Genomic DNA, 26,228 nt, shown 5'->3' with positions numbered 1-26,228 from the left:
AGAGAGATGGAGGAGGAGACAGAGGACAAGGCTGTTATTTAAGTTTCTTGATGACGTCACCATTCTGAAATTACTCCCACGAGAGACGGAGGATGACGGGGAGGGAGGGCATATGGAGTGATGCATGTTCTGTAAAGCCGTCCCCTCCCCTTCCACACTATCATGACCCATAACATCTGACCCCTGACCTAAGCCTACCTTAATGGGGGGCCAGGGATTTCATTGTAAAGCAATGAACTCACCCCACTTCCCTCCTAGCCCCACAGAAATCAGTCACCATAGAACATAATAACCACCAACATAAACACAATCAAACTACAGAGAAAAATATATTTTTTAAATCACTGTATTATAGAATAGTAAAATATATTGGTCAATAAATGAAAAAGAGAATGCTAGGAATCCTAAGGTGTGTTGATTAGCAGAACTGAGAGAAGGCTAGGAATCCTAAGGTGTGTTGATTAGCAGAACTGAGAGAAGGCTAGGAATCCTAAGGTGTGTTGATTAGCAGAACTGAGAGAACGCTAGGAATCCTAAGGTGTGTTGATTAGCAGAACTGAGAGAATGCTAGGAATCCTAAGGTGTGTTGATTAGCAGAACTGAGAGAAGGCTAGGAATCCTAAGGTGTGTTGATTAGCAGAACTGAGAGAACGCTAGGAATCCTAAGGTGTGTTGATTAGCAGAACTGAGAGAACGCTAGGAATCCTAAGGTGTGTTGATTAGCAGAACTGAGAGAAGGCTAGGAATCCTAAGGTGTGTTGATTAGCAGAACTGAGAGAACGCTAGGAATCCTAAGGTGTGTTGATTAGCAGAACTGAGAGAAGGCTAGGAATCCTAAGGTGTGTTGATTAGCAGAACTGAGAGAACGCTAGGAATCCTAAGGTGTGTTGATTAGCAGAACTGAGAGAACGCTAGGAATCCTAAGGTGTGTTGATTAGCAGAACTGAGAGAAGGCTAGGAATCCTAAGGTGTGTTGATTAGCAGAACTGAGAGAACGCTAGGAATCCTAAGGTGTGTTGATTAGCAGAACTGAGAGAACGCTAGGAATCCTAAGGTGTGTTGATTAGCAGAACTGAGAGAACACTAGGAATCCTAAGGTGTGTTGATTAGCAGAACTGAGAGAACACTAGGAATCCTAAGGTGTGTTGATTAGCAGAACTGAGAGAACGCTAGGAATCCTAAGGTGTGTTGATTAGCAGAACTGAGAGAAGGCTAGGAATCCTAAGGTGTGTTGATTAGCAGAACTGAGAGAAGGCTAGGAATCCTAAGGTGTGTTGATTAGCAGAACTGAGAGAACGCTAGGAATCCTAAGGTGTGTTGATTAGCAGAACTAAGAGAACGCTAGGAATCCTAAAACGTTGGCTTCAGATAAAATACGTGACCTAAATGAGTGACTAGATTGAGAAATTTGGTGCACACACACATGTTTAATGCCCCTTTTAATAATAATCTACTGTCAGAAGTCACACCCCCCACCGCTGAAGTGAAAGACAGGCAAATAATTAAGTAATATAAATTGACCATGTCTGTCACTCTTGTCCATCTTTCTATGTGTCTTGAGGCCAGCTCACTCTTTGGAGCCGGAGGACATCTTGAAGAGGGAGCTCCTGTTGATCTTGAAGAGTCTCCATCCCTCATCCAGAGTGATGTCGGCCGCCCCACGACGCTTGTAGAACTCTATTGACTCCTGGTTGTCCTTGGCGACGGCGAAGTGCATGCTGTTGCAGCGAGTCTCGAATGCCATCTGAGGGGGAGAGAGGAAGGGAGAGCAGGTGTTAGCACACATAATTAAACCCAAAAGTGTTTGATGGGGTTGAGGTCAGGGCTCTGTGCAGGCCAGTCAAGTTCTTCCACACCAATCTTGACAAACCATTTCTGTATGGATCTCGCATTGTGCACGGGGGCATTGTCTTGCTTAAACAAGAGAAGGCCTTCCCCAAACTGTTGCCACAAAGATGGAAGCACATAATCATCTAGAATGTCATTGTATGCTGTGTTATTGATTTCCCATCACTGGAACTAAGGGGCCTAGCCTGAACCATGAAAAACAACCCCAGACTGTCACGGTCTTCCTCCCCTTCATCTGAAGAGGAGAGGCGAGAAGGATCAGAGGACCAATATGCGGCGTGGTATGTGTTCATATTGAATTTTAATAAAGAGAACACTGAACACTGCAACACTATACAAAAGCGTAACAAAAACTATAAACCAATGACGACCGTGAAGCAACAAATGAGACCTGTGCTGACACAAGCTACTGACATAGACAATCACCCACAAACAAACAGTGCAACCCAGGCTACCTAAGTATGATTCTCAATCAGAGACAACTCATGACACCTGCCTCTGATTGAGAACCATACTAGGCCGAAACATAGAAATCCCAAATCATAGAAAATCAAACATACACTGCCCACCCAACTCACGCCCTGACCATACTAAATAAATACAAAACAAAGGAAATAAAGGTCAGAACGTGACACAGACCCTTATTCCTTCTCCACCAAACTTTACAGTTGGCACTATGCATTGGAGCAGGTAGCGTCCTCTTGGCACCCGTCTAAGCCAAATTTGTCCGTAGGACTGGCAGATGGTGAAGTGTGATTCATCACTCCAGAGAACACGATTCCATTGCCCCAGAGTCCAATGGTGGTGAGCTTTACACCACTCCAGCTGACACTTGGCATTGGGCATGGTGATCTTAGGCTTGTGTGCGGCTGCTCGGCAACGGAAACCTATTTCATGAAGCTCCTGACGAACAGATCTTGTGCGGATATTGCTTCCAGAAGCCTTTTGGAACTCAGTAGTGAATGTTGCAACCAAGGACAGACGATTTCAGCATTCGGCAGTCCCGTTCTGCCCTGGTCAACAGCACTTACAGTTGATCAGGGCAGCTCTAGCAGGGTAGACATTTGGAAAGGTGGCATCCTATGACTCTGCCACGTTGAAAGTCACACAGCTCTTCAGTAAGGCCATTCTACTGCCAATGTTTGTCTGTGGAGAATGCATGGCTGTGTGCTCGATTTTAAACATCTGTCAGCAACAGGTGTGGCTGAAATAGCCGAATCAACTAATTTGAAGGGGGTTTACACATACCTTTATATTTAGTGTACATGTTCTCTTTTCCCAACGCACATTCATTGACTATTTCAACAGCAATAACCAAATAAAACACACAGAAGAAGAACAGAATCAACGGTATGTACAAAAAAATCATAACTCACTGAAATGGGCTCAAAATGGGATTCTGTTAGAGACATTGACCTACAACAGGATTCTGGCCAGAGCCATGTAACAACTGACTGACAGCGCCCATCTAGTTTTTACTATGTTTACAGAGTCATAACTCCACAATTACTCACGTCACTGAGGAGCTTGAGAATCTCTGAGCCGATGCCGATCTCTGGTAGAAGGATGACAGAGAAGGAGAGATTATGGTTACTGGTCAGGTCAGAGAGGAAAGAGAGCGACAGAGTAGGAGAGGAAAATAGTTACTTTGCTTACCCCTGTACTCTTCCATGACAAAGAAGTCTTCCAGGTAAAGCAGCTTGCCGATCCAGGGGTCATAGGTGAAGTAGTACATGGCAAACCCAATCACCACAGGAGCTGGACACAGAAGTAAACCCACACACATAAAAACAAGCCAGATGTAATGTAACAGAGCTCGTACCGGAGTTACCCAGGTAGCTAATCTATGGTCAGTTGAGCATTTCCCTAAATGTTTAAGGGTGTTTAGGACTTGGAGGGGCAGAGCTGCGCATATATCCATGGTTAAGATTAACTTGTACTTTCAGCGGTTAACTCGGTCTGGTTGCCAGGGGACTGTGTAAAGAGGAGATGTTGGTTGTGTTGTGAGAACTGACGTGTTGAGACAGGCTACTCTGGCTCAGAGAAGCTTCCAACGGCAGTTGTAGCGGGTGTGTGTCATACAAGTGTTTCTTGTTTCTTGTGTGAGTGACATCCACAACAGCAGTAGGCCTAGACACTATACACACCGACCTTTCGATCAAAGAGATGTGCGTTTGTATGTGTTTCTGTGTGTACAGCAACAACATTTCAAACAAGACATCTAGTTACTTCTCAGAGAATGTGCCAAAGTGTAACTGAAATGTTTGTCTCCTCCCAGACACCCCCTGTCATGTCATTGTGCATCACATCAATATACAGTGCATTCGGAAAGTATTCAGACCCCTTCCCCTTTTCCACATTTTGTTACGTTACATCCTTATTCTAAAATGGATTAAATAAATAAATGTCCTCAATCTACACACACACACACACACACACACACACACACACACACACACACAATGACTAAGCAAAACCAAGTTATACATCTTTGCACATTTATATAAATAAATACATATACTCACTAACGTTCAAAAGTTTAGGGTCACTTAGAAATGTCCTTGTTTTTGAAAGAAATGCAATTTTTTTGTCCATTATAATAACATCAAATTGATCAGAAATAGTGTAGACATTGTTAATGTTGTAAAAGACGATTGTAGCTGGAAACGACTGATTATGGAATATTTACATAGGAGTAGAGGCCCATCATCAGCAACCATCACTCCGTGTTCCATTGGCACGTTGTGTTCGCTAATCCAAGTTTATAATTTTAATTTTAAAAGGCTACTTTATCATTAGAAAACCCTTTTGCAATTATGTTAGCACAGCTGAAAATTGTTGTGCTAATTAAAGAAGCAATAAAACGGGTCTTCTTTAGACTAGTTGAGTATCTGGAGCGTCAACATGTGGGTTTGATTACAGGCTCAAAATGGCCAGAAACAAAGAACTTTCTTCTGAAACTCGTCAGTCTATTCTTGTTCTGAGAAATTAAGGCTATTCCATGTGAGAAATTGCCAAGAAACTGCTATTATGGGGTATTGTGTGCAGATTGGTGAGGGGGAAAAAAAAATATAGTTGAATCCATTTTAGAATAAGTGGAAAAAGTCAAGCAGTCTGAATACTTTCCAAATGCACTGGAACTATTGTAAGGAAAAAGGTGTCTCTGTATTGAATAAGGGCAGTACAAACTGGGCTAACAGTAAGGACAGTACAAACTGGGCTAACAGTAAGGACAGTACAAACTGAGCTAACAGTAAGGACAGTACAAACTGGGCTAACAGTAAGGACAGTACAAACTGGGCTAACAGTAAGGACAGTACAAACTGGGCTAACAGTAAGGACAGTACAAACTGAGCTAACAGTAAGGGCAGTACAAACTGGGCTAACAGTAAGGGCAGTACGAACTGGGCTAACAGTAAGGGCAGTACAAACTGGGCTAACAGTAAGGGCAGTACGAACTGGGCTAACAGTAAGGGCAGTACAAACTGGGCTAAAAGTAAGGGCAGTACAGACTGTGGCTGTCATGAAATCTTATCAGCTGGTCATTGTCAAGCAAATAACTGGTACTTGACCGTTAATTAACAAACAAATTTAGCATCTCCTGGCTTCCACGCATAGCCTACAAGCCACCGATGCTGACATTAAGAACATCTACATTTTAAAAAGTCATATTGTTATATTGTACACCATCACAATACATCTATGTATTTTAGACTGGTCTAAAGAAACATGATATGAATAAAATGTAGTCTATTTCAAAAGAACAGATTAGCATACACCTTGCCCTTATGTTAGGTTGGGGCGGCAGGGTAGCCTAGTGGTTAGAATGTTGGACTAGTAACCGGAAGTTTGCGAGTTCAAACCCCCGAGCTGACAAGGTACAAATCTGTCATTCTGCCCCTGAACAGGCAATTAACCCACTGTTCCCAGGCCGTCATTGAAAATAAGAATTTGTTCTTAACTGACTTGCCTGGTTAAATAAAGGTAAAATAAAAAAGGTCCTGACCTGGATATGGCTGTGGGCTACACTAGTTCATTTAGCAGACAAGATTTGCTAAGAATTCCATGGCATTATTTTATTTTATAATTTGAAGAATTCAATTAGCTGGATAAAATAAATGTTTCCTCAAAGATTTCTGGAGGAGTGCGTACATGCGGCTATTCTGTGTTGAGCTGTTAACAAAAACAGGTATTCATATATGCTTAATTTATATATTTTTAATTAACCTTTAGTTGTGATGAAAACATATACCTTGACGTTTGTATTTTTGATATATTCCAAGGTTGCATGAAGCAACTAATGATGATTTGAAAAAAGTTCCATTAAAAGGCATGAGTTCTGCTTTGTTATTTGTGCAAGCTGCACACATTTCATCAGCCTCTCATTGACAATTTGACAAACACTTGATAATGCCTCAAATTTCCCGGCTGCTTACACATTCTGTGGTCATAATACCCCCTAAATACATCCATGCCTTTTGCGGCCTGAGGCCGTTGTGCCCTTGGGCTGAATATAATAATTATCATTCCCTTCTCCCGGCTGCGTGCCCCGAAGCACCTCTCACTTACATGGCTCTCTCGGCCTATCACGTGATCGGGTCTTTCTCAGAGGCTACAAGTGAAGACACACAACTGCGTGCATCCTTATCCAATTCCGAGGCGCACATTGAAGATATAGGAAGAACTATCCACATTCACTTTTAGTCAGCCAGCAAGATGAGTAGGCCTAACAAACCGCAAAAGCACTAGCCTATATCAATCTACTATCCCCCATAGTACAAACGTTGACCTGTGAGAAAAAAATATTCCAAACATAGCCTGGGACAGTTGTGTGATGCAATAGATCCCAAATGAATACAACCACTAGCATCAATACAACCACTAGCATCAAAAAACCTTTAAGCAATGAGGCGGATGCAACAGATCAAAATGTTTAGCTTAAAATGCTATCACCTAATAGTTTATTTCGTTACATTATAAGTGCAGCAATGTGCAGATGGCAGTAGGCTATAAGCACAAATTTTCCAAAATTCAATTCTCAAAAGTAACCGCAAAATGCAATTATGCATGTATTTATTTTATTATAAAGGTGCATTTTTATGGTGAAGATTCTTCCTCAAGCGCTGCGTATGCATGCCAGTTAGGCTCTACACACGTTGTAAAGAAGTTATTATTTGGCCACTTTAGTTGTGATACAAACCTTAAACATATGGGCCTATGAACTAGGCTACATGAGGTGTGCAACTACAGTAGGATTTGAAAAAGTTGCCCAAAAAAAAGGGATGCACAGTTTATTGCCTTACTGCACACAAGCTGGGCATCATTCACAAGTGATAGGCTAATAGTGTCACCTCTTCTTGATTTCATTTAGTCTTTACATACATTTAGTATTTTTGTGAAATTTGTTTTGATTTAGAATGGACCATTATCATGCACCCGTCTCAAAACAGGGGGGGGGGGGGCTTAAATAGAGAATGGAGGAACATTTCCCATGGTTCATTTTCACGCCAGCCAGGTAGGCTATACTCCTGTTGTACGGAGAAGCAATGCGCTTGATATTAGGAATGTTGAGAAATAAATATAGTTGGCATAGCCTATAGAAAGCTGATCTTCCTCTTTTCAGTAGAGGCCAGCACTCTGTTTTCTCACGCAGGTGCATAGCCTATAGAAATGTTGCGCAACATGAGCTCATGGGCTCATGGGCTTCATGAGCTCATGAAGTGTTTGATTAGATTTTCGATCACATTTGCATTGATGTCAGAATGGTTAGAGGGACAATAGACTGCCGAGTACAAGGCAGTTAGCAAGTTTGGTTGGCTTCTAATGACCATCAGCAGAATCAGAGCTTTGAGAAGCCTAAATACCATCACATGGAATTTGACTGCCATCATGACTCATGGCTGCAGGTGTGGCGGTAATATGGTCACGTAACATCCCTAATTACAGGTTTGATTTATGTTTGGCATAGGGTCATTAGCTACACACCAGGGATCCCCATGGGGCAGACACGTTCTTCTATGCTTAGGAGAGGCACCGTTTCAGTCAAGCCCATCAGATATAGTTTGCTATAATACAATATCTGTCTGTCACACTCAACACATCCATCCAATCCTCTGAGATGGACAGGTGTGATCCAGGGAATAGACAAGATCATTTGATATACAGAATCTCTTACCGTTGTTGCTCTGCGGCTCACTGGGGACTTCTGCCATGACGCAGTGGTATAATGGGTTGTCACCGAATCCGTCCTCGAGCAGATCTGTTTTTACAACGTTAGAAATGCCTTGTAATCTATGCACTGCAGTCAATCACACGGTGACCGAGACAGAAATGCTTTAGTTTCATTCAGACTCACCTTCCTCAGTCAGTTTCACTTGGTTTTCCATTCCCTCATATTTAGCCAGTTCCTGGCCAGAAGAAACATTTCAGATTCAAAACCAAGAACAGCGAGTCAATAGGGAAAGTTTATCATTCACTGAGATAAGTGACGGTCAACGAAGAGAACAGCATTTAACTTTATAAAACACAATCAAATGGAGGAAACCGGGCCTGTTGCCAACGTAATAAACACAAAAAGGTACAAAATTACAGAGCTAACTGTGATACAGATGGATATCCAGCAAAAATGGTCTGTTTTTAATCACCTTCAAAACAAGTTTGCAGAGTTGATCTCTGAATGCAGATAGGATGAGCACATTTAAAATACCCAAATGGGGTACAACAGGCTGGATTTTCCCTGGTCATTGTAACCACCACCCGTAGGGCAATGCAAATAAATCACATTTCTCCATTTGTACCGACATTGAATATCATTCTAGAATATGCATAACATTCATCCTCCAATTGCAACATCTGCCTTTTGTCTCAAAACGTTCTATTTTTAATATCTGCAAACACAAAGTTAGGCTTAACTTCAAAATAGTCCATGGCATCATCACTGTCAATCGTGAATGATAATTATTCAGGTTTCACCAGTGAAATATTCAAACTGCGTCTGCATGGTCTCAATCAGTTTAAATTGGAATATGCATTTAGATTTTCTTGAATTGCTGTTTCATGAGCAAATTAGAGGAGATGGTGTTAAACTACACAGAACAAAAATATAAAACGTGTTGGTTCCATGATTCATGAGCTGAAATAAACGATCCCAGAATTGTTCCATACGCACAAAAAGCTTATAACGACAATATATGGAAACGTCTGCTCTACCCAAATTTACAACTAACTAATTGCAGCATTACCGCAGAAATGGACGAGGCAAGCGGAAGGGGGAAAGTAAGGAACTTGTCTGTCGGCCCTGCATTAAAGACCAAAATTGGTTTAAGAAAATTGTGATAAATGAAACTGGTATACTTCTCTATTTAAAAGACCTAAAAATTGACAGCTGTGCCATATAGATTGCAAAATCGTTGAAGATATTTTTGATATACTGATTCTATAGCACATGGTTTATGAACTGATACACAAAACGATGCCAGATTCAAAACAGTTTCAGTGTAAGCTATTATATAAAATTCTTGCAAACAATAGAATGTTAGATTCTGAATATGGAGGACACAGCCATCCCAGCTCCGCAGATTTTTCTGCAAAGAGAATCATTAGATCATTTGCTTAGCTTGTTTTTGGTCGCAGGTTCAGGAATGGCTGAAGAATTGCAACATTTACCTGGAGCTAACTCTGCAAATAGCACTATTGGGTGAATTGAAGTACTAGTCAATCGATCAATAATATAATAAACTTACGCAAAAATGTTTCTTTATTTTACACTCTTTAGAAACTATGACATTGGAAAGGTTCAGGACTTTTGTGAAACATCACAGCACATTTGAAAAATACACTACCGGTCAAAAGTTTTAGAACACCTACTCATTAAATGGTTTTTCTTTCTTTTTACTATTTTCTACATTGTAGAATAATAGTGAAGACATCAAAGCAATGAAATAACACATGGAATCATGTAGTAACCAAAGTGTTAAAATCAAAATATTTTATTTGAGATTCTTCAAATAGCCACCCTTTGCCTTGATGACAGCTTTGCACACACTTGGCATTCTCTCAACCAGCTTCATGAAGTAGTCACCTGGAATGCATTTCAATTAAAAGCTTCTTAAAAGTTACTGTGTTTGAGCCAATCGGTTGTGTTGTGACAAGGTAAGGGGTGTATACCGATGATAGCCCTATTTGGTAAAAGACCAGGTCCATATTGTGGCAAGAACAGCTCAAATAAGCAAAGAGAAACATCAAGGCAAAGGGTGGCTATTTGAAGAATATCAAATATATTTGGATTTAACACTTTTTTTGGTTACTACACAATTCCATGTGTTATTTCATAGTTTTGTTGCCTTCACTATTATGCTACAATGTAGAAAATAGTAAAAATAAAAACCCTTGAATGAGTAGGTGTTCTAAAACTTTTGACCGGTAGTGTAAACACAGCAAAAAAAGTAACATTCTCTCACTGTCAAATGCGTTTATTTTCAGCAAACTTAACATGTGTAAATATTTGTATGAACATAACAAGATTCAACATAAACTGTACAAGTTCACAGACATGTGACTAACAGAAATGTAATAATGTGACCCTGAAACAAAGGGGCAGTCAAAATCAAACAGTCAGTATCTCTGGTGTGGACACCAGCTGCATTAAGTACTGCAGTGCATTTCCTCCTGGACTGCACCAGATTTGCCAGTTCTTGCTGTGAGATGGTTCCCCACTCTTCCACCAAGGCACCTGCAAGTTCCCAGACATTTCTGGGGGGAAATGGCGCTAGCCCTCACCCTCCGACCCAACAGGTCCCAGACGTGCTCAATGGGATTGAGATCCGGGCTCGTCACTGACATTCCTGTTATGCAGGAAATAATGCACAGAACGAGCAGTATGGCATTGTCATGCTGGAGGGTCATGTGTGGTACCCTTCCTGCAGGCTCTTCCTGACGAGGGAGGAGGATGTCTTCCCTGTAACGCACCTCATTGAGATTGCAGGCAATGACAAGCACAGTCCGATGATGCTGCCCCAGACCATGACGGACCCTCCACCGCTAAAATCGATCCCACTCCAGAGCACAGGCCTCGGTGTAACGCTCATTCCTTCAACAATAAATGCAAATCCGACCATCACCCCTGGTGAGACAAAACCGCAACTCGTCAGTGAAAAGCACGTTTTGCCAGTCCAGTCTAGCGACGGACCTATAAGCGACGTTGTTTCTGGTGATGTCTGGTGAGGACCAACCTTACAACAGGCCTACAAGCCCTCAGTCCAGCCTCTCTCAGCCTATTGCGGACAGTCTGAGCACCGATGGCGGGAATGTGCATTCCTGGTGTAACTTGGGCAGTTGTTGCCATCCTGTACCTGTCCCGCAGGTGTGATGTTCGGATGTACCGATCCGGTGCAGGGGTTACACGTGGTCCGTCACTGCGAGGACGATGAGCTGTCCATCCTGTCTCCCTGTAGCGCTGTCTTAGGCGTCTCACAGTACGGACATTGCAATTTATTGCCCTGGCCACATCTGCAGCATGCCTAAGGCACATTCACGCAGATGAGCAGGGGCCCTGGGCATCTTTCTTTTGGTGTTTTTCAGAGTCAGCAGAAAGACCTCTTTGGTGTCCTAAGTTTTCATATGTGACATTAATTACCTATCGTCTGTAAGCTGTTAGTGTCTTAACGACCGTTCCACTGGTACATGTTCATTAATTGTTTATGGTTCATTGATTGAACAAGCATGGGACACAGTGTTTAAACCCTTTACAATGAAGATCTGTGAAGGTATTTGGATTTTACGCATTATCTTTGAAAGACGGTCCTGAAAAAGGGACGTTTCTTTTTTTGCTGAGTTTATACAGCAAATATTAAATCAAAACTGGATGGTCTTTAGATATAGAAGTTAAGGGTAGCTGAACGATGGGACTATAAACAAACAAAATATAACTATTGTAAAATGTATAAGCTGGAAATAGAAGCCTAAGTGTTGTCCATTAATTTACTCTAATTAGGGGAGGGGTGGTAGGGTTAGGGGAGGGGTGGTAGGGTTAGGGGGGAAAAATATATATAAAATCAAGTGTGTGTGTACACAAAAAAAAAAAAAAAAAAAAGTGCCGGGGACAATAAAAGGCCACTCTAAAATGTGCAGTTGTGTCACACAACACAATGCCACAGATGTTTCAAGTTGAAGGAGCATTCTGACAGTAGGAATGTCCACCATAATCCACTACCATTTTCATTTTAGAGAATTTGGCAGTACTTCCAACCGCCGATTTGGCAGTACTTCCAACCGCCATTCCAACCAGTGGAATGGCGATGTGGGTTTTTAATGAGTGTAGGTGGTAGCTGCAGAGAAGTACCTGGGCGTACGAGATAAGAGTGTTGAATTTGGTCACCCCAAAACTTGCTTATTTGATATGTTAGGTTTATTTGAGCCAATATAAGTTTTGTAATGCTTAAGTTGTTACGACTGTACTGATTTTAGTAGGACCTTATTTTAGGAGTGGTCCTGAGATGGCTATGCATATTCATGACATGAGACTAGTAGCATAGCATCTCTCTCCACTGAATGTAGGCCGTTGACGTCAACAACCCTCATTGAATATTCAAAATAAGTATTAAAATAATGAGATGTATCCACCAATCAAAAAAAAGGAGAGCTAGACAGCTGTAGTGCTGCTTTGTGGACAACGACTCCAATTTCCCTCATCCAGAGCTAGCTAGCTAACATTAGCGACCCTAGTCTGACTTCAAGAGAAAGCTAAAGAAAGCTGATGTTATCCTAGTAAAAATGCCCTGTCTTAGGTCAGTTACGATCACCACTTTATTTTAAGAATGTGAAATGTCAGAATAATATGAGAGGATTATATATTTCAGCTTTTATTTCTTTCATCACATTCCCAGTGGGTCAGAAGTTCACATACACTCAATTAGTATTTGGTAGCATTGCCTTTAAATTGTTTAACTTAGGTCACACGTTTCAGGTAGCCTTACACAAGCTCCTCCTGCCAGTCACGCACTCCTATCCTAGGTAGTCCCCTGCCAGTCACGCACTCCTATCCTCGTTAGCCCCCTGCTTTTGGCAAGAGGTATGGGCTTCTCTGTGTGGGTTTGAAATAAACCAGTGCTTTTGTTGAACGACTTCACCTACCATATTTACTATCAAAGCTCAGTGTTGAGGCAAAATATCAAACCCCTCTTTTGGAAACAAAATAAAGTTATATTCAGATACAGTTTCAAACTTAGAGTTGATGGCTTTTTGGCTTTTCCAAAACAAATTGAAATAGCCAACAGTGGGAATAGATTGGTACTTTAAAGTGTGTTCCAAGCAGAACCCTCTTATATCCTCCCTCTGTTGTGTGCAGGTGCCAACATCAATGGTCAGACAGGTGAGGCCCAGGAGACCGCCCTGACTGGCCTGCTGATGGGGTACCCTGAAGGTGGTCGACTTCCTCATCAAGGCCGGGCCGACATCGAACTGTTTGCTCAATGTCCAAGCCGACGGGAGACAGAGTTGACGTATGTCTGTGAGAACGAACACACAGGCGTGGCTGACGTGCTGCTGCAGAGTGTGAGGGCATTTTCTATTAAACCTTACTAATGCTTGTGTACTAAAATATCCTCTTTAAGCCTAGGCATTGGGCTTGAGATTGTTAAAGAAACTAAATCATATAAGATAGAAAAGTGTGTGTGTATTAGTATAGACCTGTTCTATCTGTTCTGTACACATCTGACTCATTGCCAGACACCTTGCTCATCAGATACATCTACAATGATATAGTAGTCTTAACCAGTTGCGATTTTAGCATGCAAATCTTGGTGGGACAAAAAAAATATATAAAGTAGGATGCATGCCAGAAAAGCCACTACACAACAACACTAAACAATACATGAATTGCACTATACCACTGCTACACCTGGCTATCAGCGGAGCCTTGTCTGGCAGCGAAACAGTTCAGCCTCATTTACTGCTTTAAAAAAAAAGCTGACATGACTGACTTGCTTAAACAAATGTGGTTTCTACTGACAATTGAGATGTACAAACTATGTTATAAGGGGACGACAAGTGGATAAAAGGCAATCTGTAATTTCAATCAAGACAATGAGCAAGCTAGGACGGACGTAGTCAATAGGACAATTTGTTCAGCACTTTTGAAATTTACAGCGACAGATTTCAGAACATGGACCGTTCTTAGTGTTCTTCCTGTACACCAAGTCAGAACCGTGGGATAAATAAAGGGGGCATATAAGCAGACAATGAAAGATTACAATAGTCGATGATTACATTTTTCAAAAACAGTTTATAGGCTACTTGTGCACCAAATCAGAACAGTAGGCGAAATTAAGAGGTGAAAAATAGACCAAATGGTTAGGGTGAGGCACATGGGCTACTAACAGTTTATTACACAACATACACTTAGTATTAATTTCTTAGCTACAGTAATAATATCTCCCTGGCATATTACATAATTTATGCAGCAGCATACAATACATGTTTGGACTCACCTTGTTGTGCTGTGTTCACTTGAACAGGAAGGTGGCACGGCGGTGCTTCGTGGGCAAATTCTGTTATCAAACTTGATCAAAGTCTGGCATTCTCTGGATTTATGGTGCTTTCATGACAACTGGGAACTCAGGGGGAGAAAAAAAATCTAGACTCATGACGACGTCAGTGATCTTCAGGAAAGAGGCCCGATTCCCCATTTACAATTCTGAGTTAGATGAAAGTTCAAAACATATTTTCCCAGTCGTAGCTAGTTTTTCCTCCCCGAGTTCCCAGTTGTCTTGAACTCAATAAAGTCAGATTTTGCAGTTCCTAGTTAAGTTGTTTTGAGCTCGGTACAAATTGTGCTTTATTGATAGCATGGCCAATGTTTATCATTTTAAACTATGGAAAAAAAGAGACCCTTAAAACGTATTGGTGCTCATCGGTTTATCTATAATTTCTCTTCATATGACAAGGATTGAAAAGGATTTGCCAGTAGATTGTCGACTTGATTCATGATGACTGCCAGCTATGATTTTGAAAGTATGATTTTGACATGATCAGTCCAATCAAAGCTACTGTACATATAATGTGATTTGACGTAATTTTATCTGTGGCCAATGACCTTGAGCCTTCTTGGATGGGCACTTTAATGTAACGCTATGTTAGTAGCCAAAGGGCTAGAATTTCCAAGATATATCACCTTACACTTTGCGGTGACGTAGCTTCCCCATGAGTGACAGAACACAGAGCCAATCACAGCGCAAAGCTCTGTATTTTCTGCTGGCTTGCCCCACCACCACAGAAAGCACTGAGCTAGGCTGAAACGCCAGCATTTTTTAACTGCCTTAAGAAAAAATTAAATAAGAGACCATGTTTGTATGCGGCTTAATTAACTCAATTATATATATTCTTTTGTACATTGTTTATAAACTGATGTGACACGTATTACTGCCAAAATAACATACAAAACAGGCAAGACCTGTTATTTATTATTTTTTTTGCTAAAAATGTGGGGCTCAAAACAGGTGAGGCTCTGCACTGTCGGTCTGTCTCTTTCTCGCTCCAGTCTATCCCTCTTGGGCTTTCTCTCGCTGGCTGCCTGTCTCTACGGCTTTCGCTCTCTGGCTGTCTCCCGCTCTCTGGCTCTGTAGTTCTCTCTCTGGCTCTGTAGTTCTCTCTCTGGCTCTGTAGTTCTCTCTCTGGCTCTGTAGTTCTCTCTCTGGCTCTGTAGTTCTCTCTCTGGCTCTGTAGTTCTCTCTCTGGCTCTGTAGTTCTCTCTCTGGCTCTCAATTTCAAATGGATTTATATGCATGGGAAACATATGTTTACATTGCCAAAGCAAGTGAAACAGAAAATGAAATAAAATGAACAGTAAACATTACACACAAGTTCCAAAATAATAAAATACATTTCAAATGTCATTATGGTTCACTGGTTTCCAGGAAAGTTATTGGGGACATTGCCCTGTGTGGGGTGCCGTCTTCGGATGGGACGTTAAACGGGTGTCCCAACTCTCTGTGGTCACTAAATATCCCATGGCACTTATCGTAAGAGTAGGGGTGTTATCCCCGGTGTCCTGACTAAATTCCCAATCTGGCCTTCACACCATCATGGACACCTAATCATCTCCAAATGTATAAATTGCCTCATTCATCCACCCTCTTCTCCCCTGTAACTATTCCCCAGGTCGTTGCTGTAAATGAGAATGTATTCGCAGTTAACTTACCTGGTAAAATAAAAGGTCAAATAAAAGCTCAGTTTCCACCTCATTTGTGGGCAGTGTGCACAGTGTATTTTCTTGAGAGCCAAGTCTGCCTATGGCAGCCTCTCAATAGAAAGGATATGCTCACTGAGTCTGTACATAGTCAAAGCTTTCCTTAAGTTTGGGTCAGTCACAGTGGTCAGGTATTCTGCCACTGTACTTTCTCTTTAGGGCCAAATAGCATTCTAGTTTACTCGGTTTTTGTATTCTTTCCAATGTGTCAAGCTCTCTCTTTGGCTCTCTCTCTCTGAATCTCTTGCTTTGGCTCTCTGGATCTGTCACTCTCTCTCGGTTTTTCGTTCTCAGTCTCTCTCTGGCTGTCTCTCCATCTCGCTTTGTGTCTTTCTCTTTGCCTGCCTCTTTCTTGCATGCTCGCTCTTTGTCTGCTCATCTTTCTCTGTCTCACTCTTGTGAAACATTAAGGTAAATCAACCATAACCCTTCTTGGCAAAGATGTTTTAATTGCTTTTGTGATTGATTCGATGGGTAGTCATGGATACAGCACACTACTGATTGCACAATCAATGACGTGTGCCTCACCATGCAATAGTTACTTCAAAATGCATGGTCTCATTATTTATTACACACCTATACATTACCTTCCCGATTGGCATTGCAGTCTAAGGCACAGCATCTCAGTGCAAGAGGTGACACGACAGTCCCTGGTTTGAATCCAGGCTGAATCACATTCGGCCGTGATTGGGAGTCCTATAAGGAGGCGCACAACTGGCCCAGCGTCGTCCGGGTTTGGCCATTTAATAAAGGTTAAGTAAAAAAATGTAAATTACAAAAACATTACATACCTTTCAACACCTGTTGGAAACTGGAAAAAGGATTTCTCCCTTTTTCTTGACTGCATTGCAGCCGATTGCTACACATAGCCTCATATTCAGAATAATTGCAGTAGTTATCAGTATCTTTGACAAGAAACACGAGATTCCAGCTCAACAATTTAATAATCAAGTTGGAAATTAGACTTGCATAATGATGTATTTTTTATTTATTGCTTCTCCTCGCCCTAAACAAAATCACTGATAACATTTTACACTAAACAAGGTATTTATTGATGACATGTTTCTTATCGTTATAAAAAGTTGATTCACAGACGCAGTACTAATAGTGGCAAAACATCGATTTCTAGCTATATAAGTCAAGTACGTTTTTTTCTGTTCTTTGGGAGTTGTGATTTAGCTAGATATCTACTTGGTAGAAGCAAGCTAGCTAGCTATCGCCAAGAAGAGGATGAGGACCATTTGAATATGCATGACGTTCATTGGAAAACACCCACTATCTAGTGCACTTATCCTAAACAAAGTCTTCTCTATAAACAATTAGGTAAGTCAAGTCTACCAAACTTTGTAACAGAGTGGACTGATTCTAGTTTTGGAAACAGAAAACTGTAGGAAATCAAATGTTTCATTGATGAGAATGTTCAGAATGTCAAAATCCATCTCGCGCCATCTTCTCCCACTCCCGCCCAAAGGGCTTCCTCTCACTACCATATTTGGTAGTGAGAGGAAAACGCGAAACAGATGCTTCACATTTATACATCTGTTGAAATCTGTCTCAATGTTCTGTGTTCTTGGCATTGGGTCCTATGTTCTTCTTGACTTTCGCTTTATTCTTTCGATCTTGGTGATATCACCAGCTGCGATGAGTACCTGACAGTCAAGAAGGACCAATGTTTAGGGAGGTCATTTTCAGACTCCAAATTGTAAGCATTTTATGCCGTATAGTTATAAGGAAATGATGGTCAGTTTACAAATATGTGTAGTGGAGGGCTAAAGGACTGTAATATTCTTAGGTTTCTGGTTTGGGTGCGTTCCCCTCCGGGCGTTGGTTATAACGCAATGATGGAAAGACACAGTGAACGGTTGGCTTGTAGTTCACTGAAGGAACAGAGTAAATAACACCACAATATGTGCAGGGCTATGGCTTGAACCCTAGAAAAGCTACTGCTTGTACCACTGAACCATAACTGTGGAAAGGGGATAGTTTTGTGTGGTTGTCCTATAGGAGGAAGCAGAATGCAGACGGCCATTAACAATAACCAGGAAAAATATACAGCAATTATACAATGACGTTACTTGCCTTTATTGTAAGTGGTGTCATCACTGTAACAGGTAAACACATAAAGGGCCTAATCTAAAGCACCACTAGGTGGGAGTAGTAACACAATGACTAGTGCATCACTACATAACTGAATGGTGGAATCTCACTGGATCCTACAAGACACCGGAATGGGTGGGGAATAATACTGAAGGAAACATACTCTGTAGGCTCAACAACCTTTATCACTAACTCTCATAACAGGCCTACACTGAAAAAGCACACTCAACCTAAATAGTACACATATGCATACACAAACATAATCCACTGGGTGTATAATAACTCCTTAAAAATTAAATGACTGTGGCAAGAAAAGAGATCCATGAAGTGAACATGGACAGCATCTGTAAGTCTGATTTGTCGTTGCGTAAAAAGGTAAGGATGGCTCACCTCAGAAACTGAATGGTCATTCTTATGGAGAAACAAATGTCGCAAGGATCTGTACAGAATTCCTGGAATCTGAACATGTCCCAATTCTGCAATGGCCTGCATACCAGACACCTATTGAGCAGGTTTGGGATGCTCTGGATCAACGTGTACGACAGTGTGTTCCAGTTCCTGCCAATATCCAGCCACTTCACACAGCCATTGAAGAGTGGTACAACATTCCACGATCAACAGCCTGATCAACTCTATGCGAAGAAGATGTTGCGGTACTTGAGACAAATGGTGGTCACACCAGATATTGACTGGTTTTATGATCCACACCCCTACGTTTTTTTAAAGGTCTGTGACAGATGCATCTGTATTCCCAGTCAAGAACATTCATAGATTAGGGCCTAATGAATTCATATATAATGCGTTCTGAAAGTATTTAGACCCCTTGACTTTTGAGACATGTTGTTACATTACAGCCTTATTCTAAAATGGAATAAATATTTTTTCCCATTAATCTACACACAATACCCTATAATGACAAAGCAAAAACAGGTTTTTAGAAAGGTTATACAAATGCATTAAATATAAAAAATAATTATCACATAAGTCTTGAGACCCTTTACTCAGTACTTTGTTGAAGCACCTTTGGCAGCTATTACAACCTTGAGTATGATGCTACAAGCTTGGCCCCCCTGTATTTGGGCAGTTTCTCCCATTCATCTCTGTAGATCCTCTCAAGCTCTGTCAGATTGGATGGGGAGCGTCGCTGCACATCTATTTTCAGGTCACTCCAGAATGCCAAATCGGGTTAAATTCTGGGCTTTGTCTGGGCCAAAAAAAGGACATTCAGAGACTTGTCTCAAAGCCACTCCTGCGATGTCTTGGCTATGTGCTTAGGGTCGTTGTCTGGTTGAAAGGTGAACCGTCGCCCCAGTCTGAGGTCCTAAGTGCTCTGGAGCAGGTTATCATCAAGAATATCTCTTCACTTTTATCTGTTCATCTTTTCCTCGATCGTGACTAGCTTCCAAATCCCTAAAAAATATCCCCACAGCATGATGCTGCCACTGCCATGCTTCACCGTAGGGATGGTGCCAGGTTTCCTCCAGACATGACGCTTGGCATTCAGGCCAGAGTTCAATCTCGGTTTCATCAGACCAGAGCATCTGGTTTCTCATGGTCAGAGTCCTTTAGGAGCCTTTTGGCAAACTCCAAGCATGCGGTCATGTGTCTTACTGAGGAATGGCTTCCATCTGGCCACTCTACCATAAAGGCCTGATTGGTGGAGTGCTGCAGAGATGGTTGTCCTATTTCCACAGAGGAACTCCGGAGCTCTGTCAGAGTGACCAAGGCCCTTCTCCCCCAATTGCTCAGTTTGGCCAGGCGATTAGCTCTAGGAAGAGTCGTGGTTTTAAACTTCTTCCATTTAAGAAATGGAGGCCACTGTGTTCTTGGGAACCTTCTATGCTGCAAAATTGTTTTGGCATCTTTCCCCAGAACTGTGCCTCGACAAAATCCCGTCTCGGAGCTCTACGGACAATTCCTTCAACATCATGGCTTGGTTTTTGCTCTGACATGCACGGTTAACTGTGGGACCATATATAGAGACAGGTGTGCCTTTCCAAATCATGTCCAATCAATTGAATTTACCACAGGTGGACTCCAATCAAGTTGTAGAAACATCTCAAGGATGATCAATGGAAACAGGATGCACCTGAGCTCAATTTAGAGTCTCATCGTAAAGGGTCTGAATACTTATTTACATAAGGCATCTGTTTTTTTATTTTTTATAAAATGTGCAACAATGTCTAAAAACCTTTTTTCACGTCATCATTATGGGGTATTGTGGGAAGATTTGAAGATTTATTTTATTTAATCCATTTTAGAACAAGGCTTTAACGTAACAATGTGGAAAAAGTAAAGGGGTCTGAATACTTTCCGAATGAACTCATTTATTTTGCAACGCTTGCACACCTAACGCGAGTGGTGTGATAGCTAGCAGAGTAGAACCCTTGGAAAAAATAGAGTTGCACACTAGGAGCTCAGAAGCAATCATTATATAACCAACTTTTCAAAAGCCAAGCTGTCTTCATCAGGGTATAATGACAAACGCTGCATGTCACTAGTTTATATAGTCTGAAAGGACACAGGTGTCTGTAATCATGGCTGGCTGTGGCTTGATTTAGAGATAAAAAAAAAACATGAATGGATAACATAAGATCATAAATACAATTTGGCTACATAGGCCTACAAATATTATTTACAATTGATAGCAAAAACACAATCTAAAACAACGCTGTGTATTGTTTTAGCTGTAAGCTCTTTTCTACAGAAGACTACAAAATAATAAAGGAAGGTGTGAATGACTGGTCAAATATCAACACCATTCTGAAACACCACGAGGGTAGTCCTGAACACACAGACAATATGATTAAGTGAAGAGAACTTGATCTGCTCCTAAGTCGGGGACAGACTCTTGACCAAATATAAATGACAATTTTGGAGGCTGAAAGAAAGACATGGCAGGATGTCCTTACACGTTTAATCAGGTTGAATTATTGGCAAAAATTGGACCTTTATGGAAAATCTCAGCAAAATTAAAGATGGCGAGACACATGCTCATTACTTTAGGAAACGCACACAGAATGAGCTGATACAGATTGTGAGTGACAAGATTCTGGAAGCAGTAGTGACTCAAGTAAGAGACAAAGTACTTCATTATATTGAACTGTACACCTGACAGTCACCAGGAGAAAATGTCTAAAACTTGTCATTGCAGATACTGCCAAATCTTCAAAAGATGCAGTTGGGTATGTGCAAAAGCTCTTCACCTTCTTTTCAGCTGGCACACAAAGATGGAGTGTTTTGAAGAAACACGTGAACATAACTGTGAAGTCATGGAGTGACACTGGGAGAGTCGGCTCCAAAGTGTTCATACAATCAGGTATCAGCCTTCTGAGGTTCGGGAGGCATTACCGGAACCCCAGACAGACGATCAACAATCCTGTGGCCAAAGTGGAGGCACAAGCACTTGCAGTTGAAGTTGGGTCCTACAGCTTCTTGATTTGCTGTGTCGTATGGTGTGATACTGACAATGACAAACAAGGTGAACAAGCTCCTCCAATCCACCTCAATGCAGTTGGATATCGCATTGAATTTAATCTCAAATGCAAAGGCCTTCTGCACTACATACCGGGAAACTGGATTATCTGACAACAGCCATTGTGAAGAAATTAATGTTGAGGCTGTTCTGAAAGAGAAGAGACTGAGAAACAGCAAGAGCATTTCAGCTGTTGAAAAATCTTGAAGTCAACTACTTCAACATTGTGGTCGACTCTGCTGTGACATCCATGGATGAGAGATTTGAAATACTCAACCAGGTGAAAACCAAATATGGAGTGCTGCTGATCTTCAGCACTGCCTCTCAGATGTCCAGTGAATCTTTTTTATTTTTTACCCCCTTTTCGTGGTATCCAAGTGTTAGTAATTACTATCTTGTCTCATTGCTACAACTCCCGTACGGGCTCGGGAGAGACGAAGGTCGAAACGGACGCGAACTGGATGCGAACCCAGAGTATCTGGTGGCACAGCTAGCGCTGAGAAACAGTGCCACTGCGCCACCCCTAGACCACTGCGCTACCCGGGAGGGAGCAGTGCATCTTTAAAGGCTCACTGCATGGAAGACACTAACCTTCAGCGATGACTGACATCAGTGGATCTGGCACACGAGATTCAGAATTTACCTGATCTGCCGTCAGATAAGATGACTGCCTGTGAGCTGCTTTCCTTTCTCTGTGAGAAAAACCTGGAGGAACTCTATCCTAACCTTTTGCCCTAAGAATTGCAGTCACCCTACCAGTAACATCGGCAGAGAGGAGCTTTTCAAATAAAAGCTCATCAAAAGCTACCAGAGGTCTTCCATGTCACAGGAACGTTTGAGTGGTCTGGCCATCATGAGCTTTTTCTTTATTTTACCTTTATTTCACCAGGCAAGTCAGTTATAAGAACAAATTCTTATTTTCAATGATGGCCTAGGAACAGTGGGTTAACTGCCTGTTCAGGGGCAGAACCACAGCTCGGGGGTTTGAACTTGCAACCTTCCGGTTACTAGTCCCACACTCTGCTGCCGCCCCAGCATAAATCATGATGTGGGGAAACACATGTCCTATGACATCATTGATGATTTTGCCTCAAGAAAGTGCAGAAGAGGAAGATTTTAATTCAAACATTCAAATATTTACACACTTAGTAAAATTTAAGATTGTATGGCAGAAGTGCATTTGTGTAAATGACTGCTTAACTATGTGACATACTTTCCATTTCTTCCAGACAGACTGGTTCCCATGCTGATGCTGAAAATGCCCAGGCTGTAGAGGGAACCAAAGCCAATCACACAGCTGTATAAGTTTTATTTAGCTATTTTAAGACATATAGCTGCGGCTTATTTTGCTATTTTAAGACATACAGCTGTAGCCATAGCCTATAGGCTTATGTTTACATCGTACAGACAAAGCTAATTGTATAATATTGTGAGGACTGGACTAATTACCAGGCAGTAGAGCCAAAGCTCAGTGTTATATTTTCTACAATTTCTTATCTTAAGATTCTATAGAAAATATTATATTCCAAGAAATATTGTTTGTTTATACCTCATTCTGTTCTGTATAGGTTTACTTGTTCTAAGACCGACAGATGGAGCAAACTGTTTTAAAGGAGGGAGGATTGTAGTGGGAGCACTGGGGTGTCAGTTGTGTCTGTGGCAGGTGTGACAATGGCAAATGGTTTACACGGGTCAGGTAGGAGGGCCCCAGGGAGGTCAGGACCGGCTCTGAGTGGACATCTACCTTATTTTTCTTTGCTGATGACATTTTGCACCCTGAACTTTTTTTAAATAACAATAGAAAGTTTGCTCGCTGCTAGCCATGTGAAAACTAATCTTATCTTTAGTGCCGCCATGGTTTTGAATTTGGAGGTAGAGGCAAGGAGGGTTGTCTTGCGCTTAACTAATAACATGAAACTCCTGCAAAATCATAAAAGCCCAATGGCTAATCAGGATTGACATACCTTGAATTACTGTACAACATTGCACTGAATATCAATGCAATTTCATAACCAATACATGCAATTATTTTCTCCAGTTTATAAAAACAATTAACTGTCGAAAATAGGGGGTGCTTGGCAAGCCAAGGCAAATACCCTCACGTGTGCCTTAGGTTGCCGACCCCTGCTGTACAGTATACTTGCTTATTTTGTCACAAACTAATTTCAGTATAACTATTAGAATTTGAACAACCAGGAAATGACGGAGATATTTCTGTATAGTGCATCTTGAAGGAAAAAGGAAACCGCACACTGCTCTTGATAGTACCACCGATCTTTAATAAGCTTGCGAATCGGCCACACGGCCTTCGTCAGAGCTTTGGGGATTTTTTGAAAGTTGCACCATTATGTGGACCTGGCCCCACCCACATCCGTTCTACACATCGAAGGGGGTTGGAGGCAAAGGGAAAATAAACAAGTGCTACCAAATATAACAATATGCATTTCATAAATATTACAAAAGTGTATAAGTAAGGCGTATTAAACACGTCTGTAAAATCTCAATGAGGACATTGCAAGTTCATTAGTCACTGGGTACATCATACGAAAAACGTCAGAATAATCTACAAGAGACTCATATTTCATGTTCAAATTCACAACATAACTGCATTGTGAGCAGTGTGCGGTTTCCTTTTTCCTTCATCTTGTTCAATTGTTGCCATGCACCTGCAAATTAGATTGCTCAGATGTGCAAGTGCCTTTTGTATAGTGCATCTTCAAATTAATAATAAATACCCTCCTGATTTTAGAAAGTAAATCTTGGTGCGTCAAAAAAAAAAGAAAGAAGTGGGATGCATGCCAGTAAAGGTGGTGTGGCGGTCCTTCGTGGGCAGATTTTGTCAAACTTTATCAAAGTCTGGCATTCCCTGGATTTATGGTGCTTTCAAGAAAATTGGGAACTCGGGGGGGGGGGTCCAATCATTATGATGTCAGTGATCTTCAGGTCGTAGCTCTAGAAAGAAAGTTCAAAACTTATTTTGCCAGTTGTAGCTCGTTTTTCCCAAGTTCCCAGTTGTCTTGAACTCACTAAAGTCAAATTTTGCAGTTCTGAGTTGAGTTGTTTTGAGCGTGGCACAAATCATGCTTCATTAACAGCATGGCCAATGTTGAATGTTTATCATTTTAAACTTTGAAAAGAGACCCTCAGACTTGGGACCACACAGCCACTCCACTGAATAGCAATGATTGATTTTCAATGCTTGCAGTTAGCCAATGATACCTTCCAAACCCCTCATTGTTGAATTAGCGATTTCCAACTTGTTGTGTAATGTTTATGGCCGATGAGCACCGATAGATAAATCTTTTTTTCTTGTTTTTTTTCCAAGAATGTGGGGCTCAAATCTGAAGAAAAAAAATAGGTCGCCACTGCTGATTCGTGAAGAACATAACTTTGAAATGCCTCATGATTTAAGTTCAACTATGGTTTCCCATCACAACCACGAATTTGAGAGCGCTTTTACTCCGTACGTTATATTCCAAAGATAATTGCTCACTTATATTAACATTACGGTACGTACAGGCATGTCAAACGTCCCGAAGGAAGTACAATTTTAATTGCTGTCAATTGTCCCTTTTCTCTTGGCAAGATTTGCTTCATCCATCAACCGGAAGTGTGCGAGTTCAAATCCCCGAGCTGACAAGGTACAAATCTGTCGTTCTGCCCCTGAACAGGCAGTTAAACCCACTGTTCCCAGGCCGTCATTGAAAATAAGAATGTGTTCTTAACTGACTTGCCTGGTTAAATAAAGGTAAAATTAAAATGAAAATAAAAATCACAAGCTTTTCATAGTTAGTTGTATTTTGGTATTTAACTAGCTAACTCCTCAAGCATCTTTAGATAGCAAATCAACGATACACTCGGAAATACTGTCGCCGGAGAAGAGTGACGAAGGGTGAAACCAAGTCGATTTTCTAGCTAAGCAAGCAGTGATTTTAGTTTGCGGCTTACCTTTATCAGTCGCAGTATGTCAGGCACATCTTTGGGTTCAGCTTTCCGTATTTTAAAATCTGTCATTTTCTTATATTAATAAGAGCTGAACAGTCGACTTAAAAGCTAGTTAGTTAGCTACCTTGCTGGTTCTATTCAAACCAAGTCCCTTTAAGCAAAATGTTCGCTAGATATATTGAAGGACATTGTGGAGAGGTTTAGATTGGGGGCGCCTTTTTATCCCATTGTTGTGTGAGCCAGCCCACGCGCGGGTTGTTTTTACACAAGGCGTGTCTGTTGTACTGTCATAAATGCGTCAGAGAGGCTTCATTACACAGTGGCGTGTGTTTACGGTTGGATCAATTTTATTATATTAATGGATCAATATGATTATATTTTTTTGTAGTATTGTTTTTCAGAATTTTCCTAAAATTCGCAAGAGGCTCAATGTATCTCACATGATACACATCCGAGCTTGCGAAATAGCGCCCCTATGTCTCTACATGTAGGCCATCCCATCTATCTGATGCTGTCTGTTCCAAACGAACATGACATTGTAGCATTGAAGGATAGGGAAGTCACCGAGCATTTGGACGCCAATCAGTGTTAATATAAACTGAGCGACCTCAACTGTGAATG

General features: G+C 41.3%; 1 protein-coding gene and 1 long non-coding RNA gene across 21 annotated transcripts; one reads left to right on the top strand and one right to left on the bottom strand.

Moving 5' to 3' along the window:
- Positions 1-1,449, top strand: LOC127918891 (uncharacterized). Of its 20 annotated transcripts, none has more exons than XR_008101300.1 (4): positions 1-538; positions 582-1,054; positions 1,141-1,226; positions 1,270-1,405. It is a non-coding gene; the product is annotated as an uncharacterized LOC127918891 (long non-coding RNA). The 20 variants fall into 20 exon arrangements; XR_008101358.1 differs by having other exon boundaries at positions 582-1,097; positions 1,141-1,183; positions 1,270-1,364; XR_008101318.1 differs by having other exon boundaries at positions 582-1,226; positions 1,313-1,449.
- Positions 1,423-25,851, bottom strand: LOC118369803 (diamine acetyltransferase 1-like). Its single transcript, XM_035754512.2, has 6 exons — positions 25,611-25,851; positions 8,204-8,255; positions 8,024-8,107; positions 3,505-3,606; positions 3,363-3,403; positions 1,423-1,744 (listed from the first exon to the last, which is right to left on the bottom strand). Exons 1-6 carry the CDS (start codon positions 25,674-25,676, stop codon positions 1,568-1,570), a joined length of 522 nt encoding a protein of 173 aa, XP_035610405.1. The 5' UTR covers positions 25,677-25,851; the 3' UTR covers positions 1,423-1,567.
- Between the last annotated feature and the right edge of the window lie 377 nt (positions 25,852-26,228).

Source organism: Oncorhynchus keta, chromosome 4, assembly GCF_023373465.1.
Source record: "Oncorhynchus keta strain PuntledgeMale-10-30-2019 chromosome 4, Oket_V2, whole genome shotgun sequence".
Lineage (NCBI taxonomy): Eukaryota > Metazoa > Chordata > Actinopteri > Salmoniformes > Salmonidae > Oncorhynchus > Oncorhynchus keta.
The sequence above is the reverse complement of the archived record's forward strand: the minus strand, read 5'-3'. Positions and strand labels throughout refer to the sequence as shown.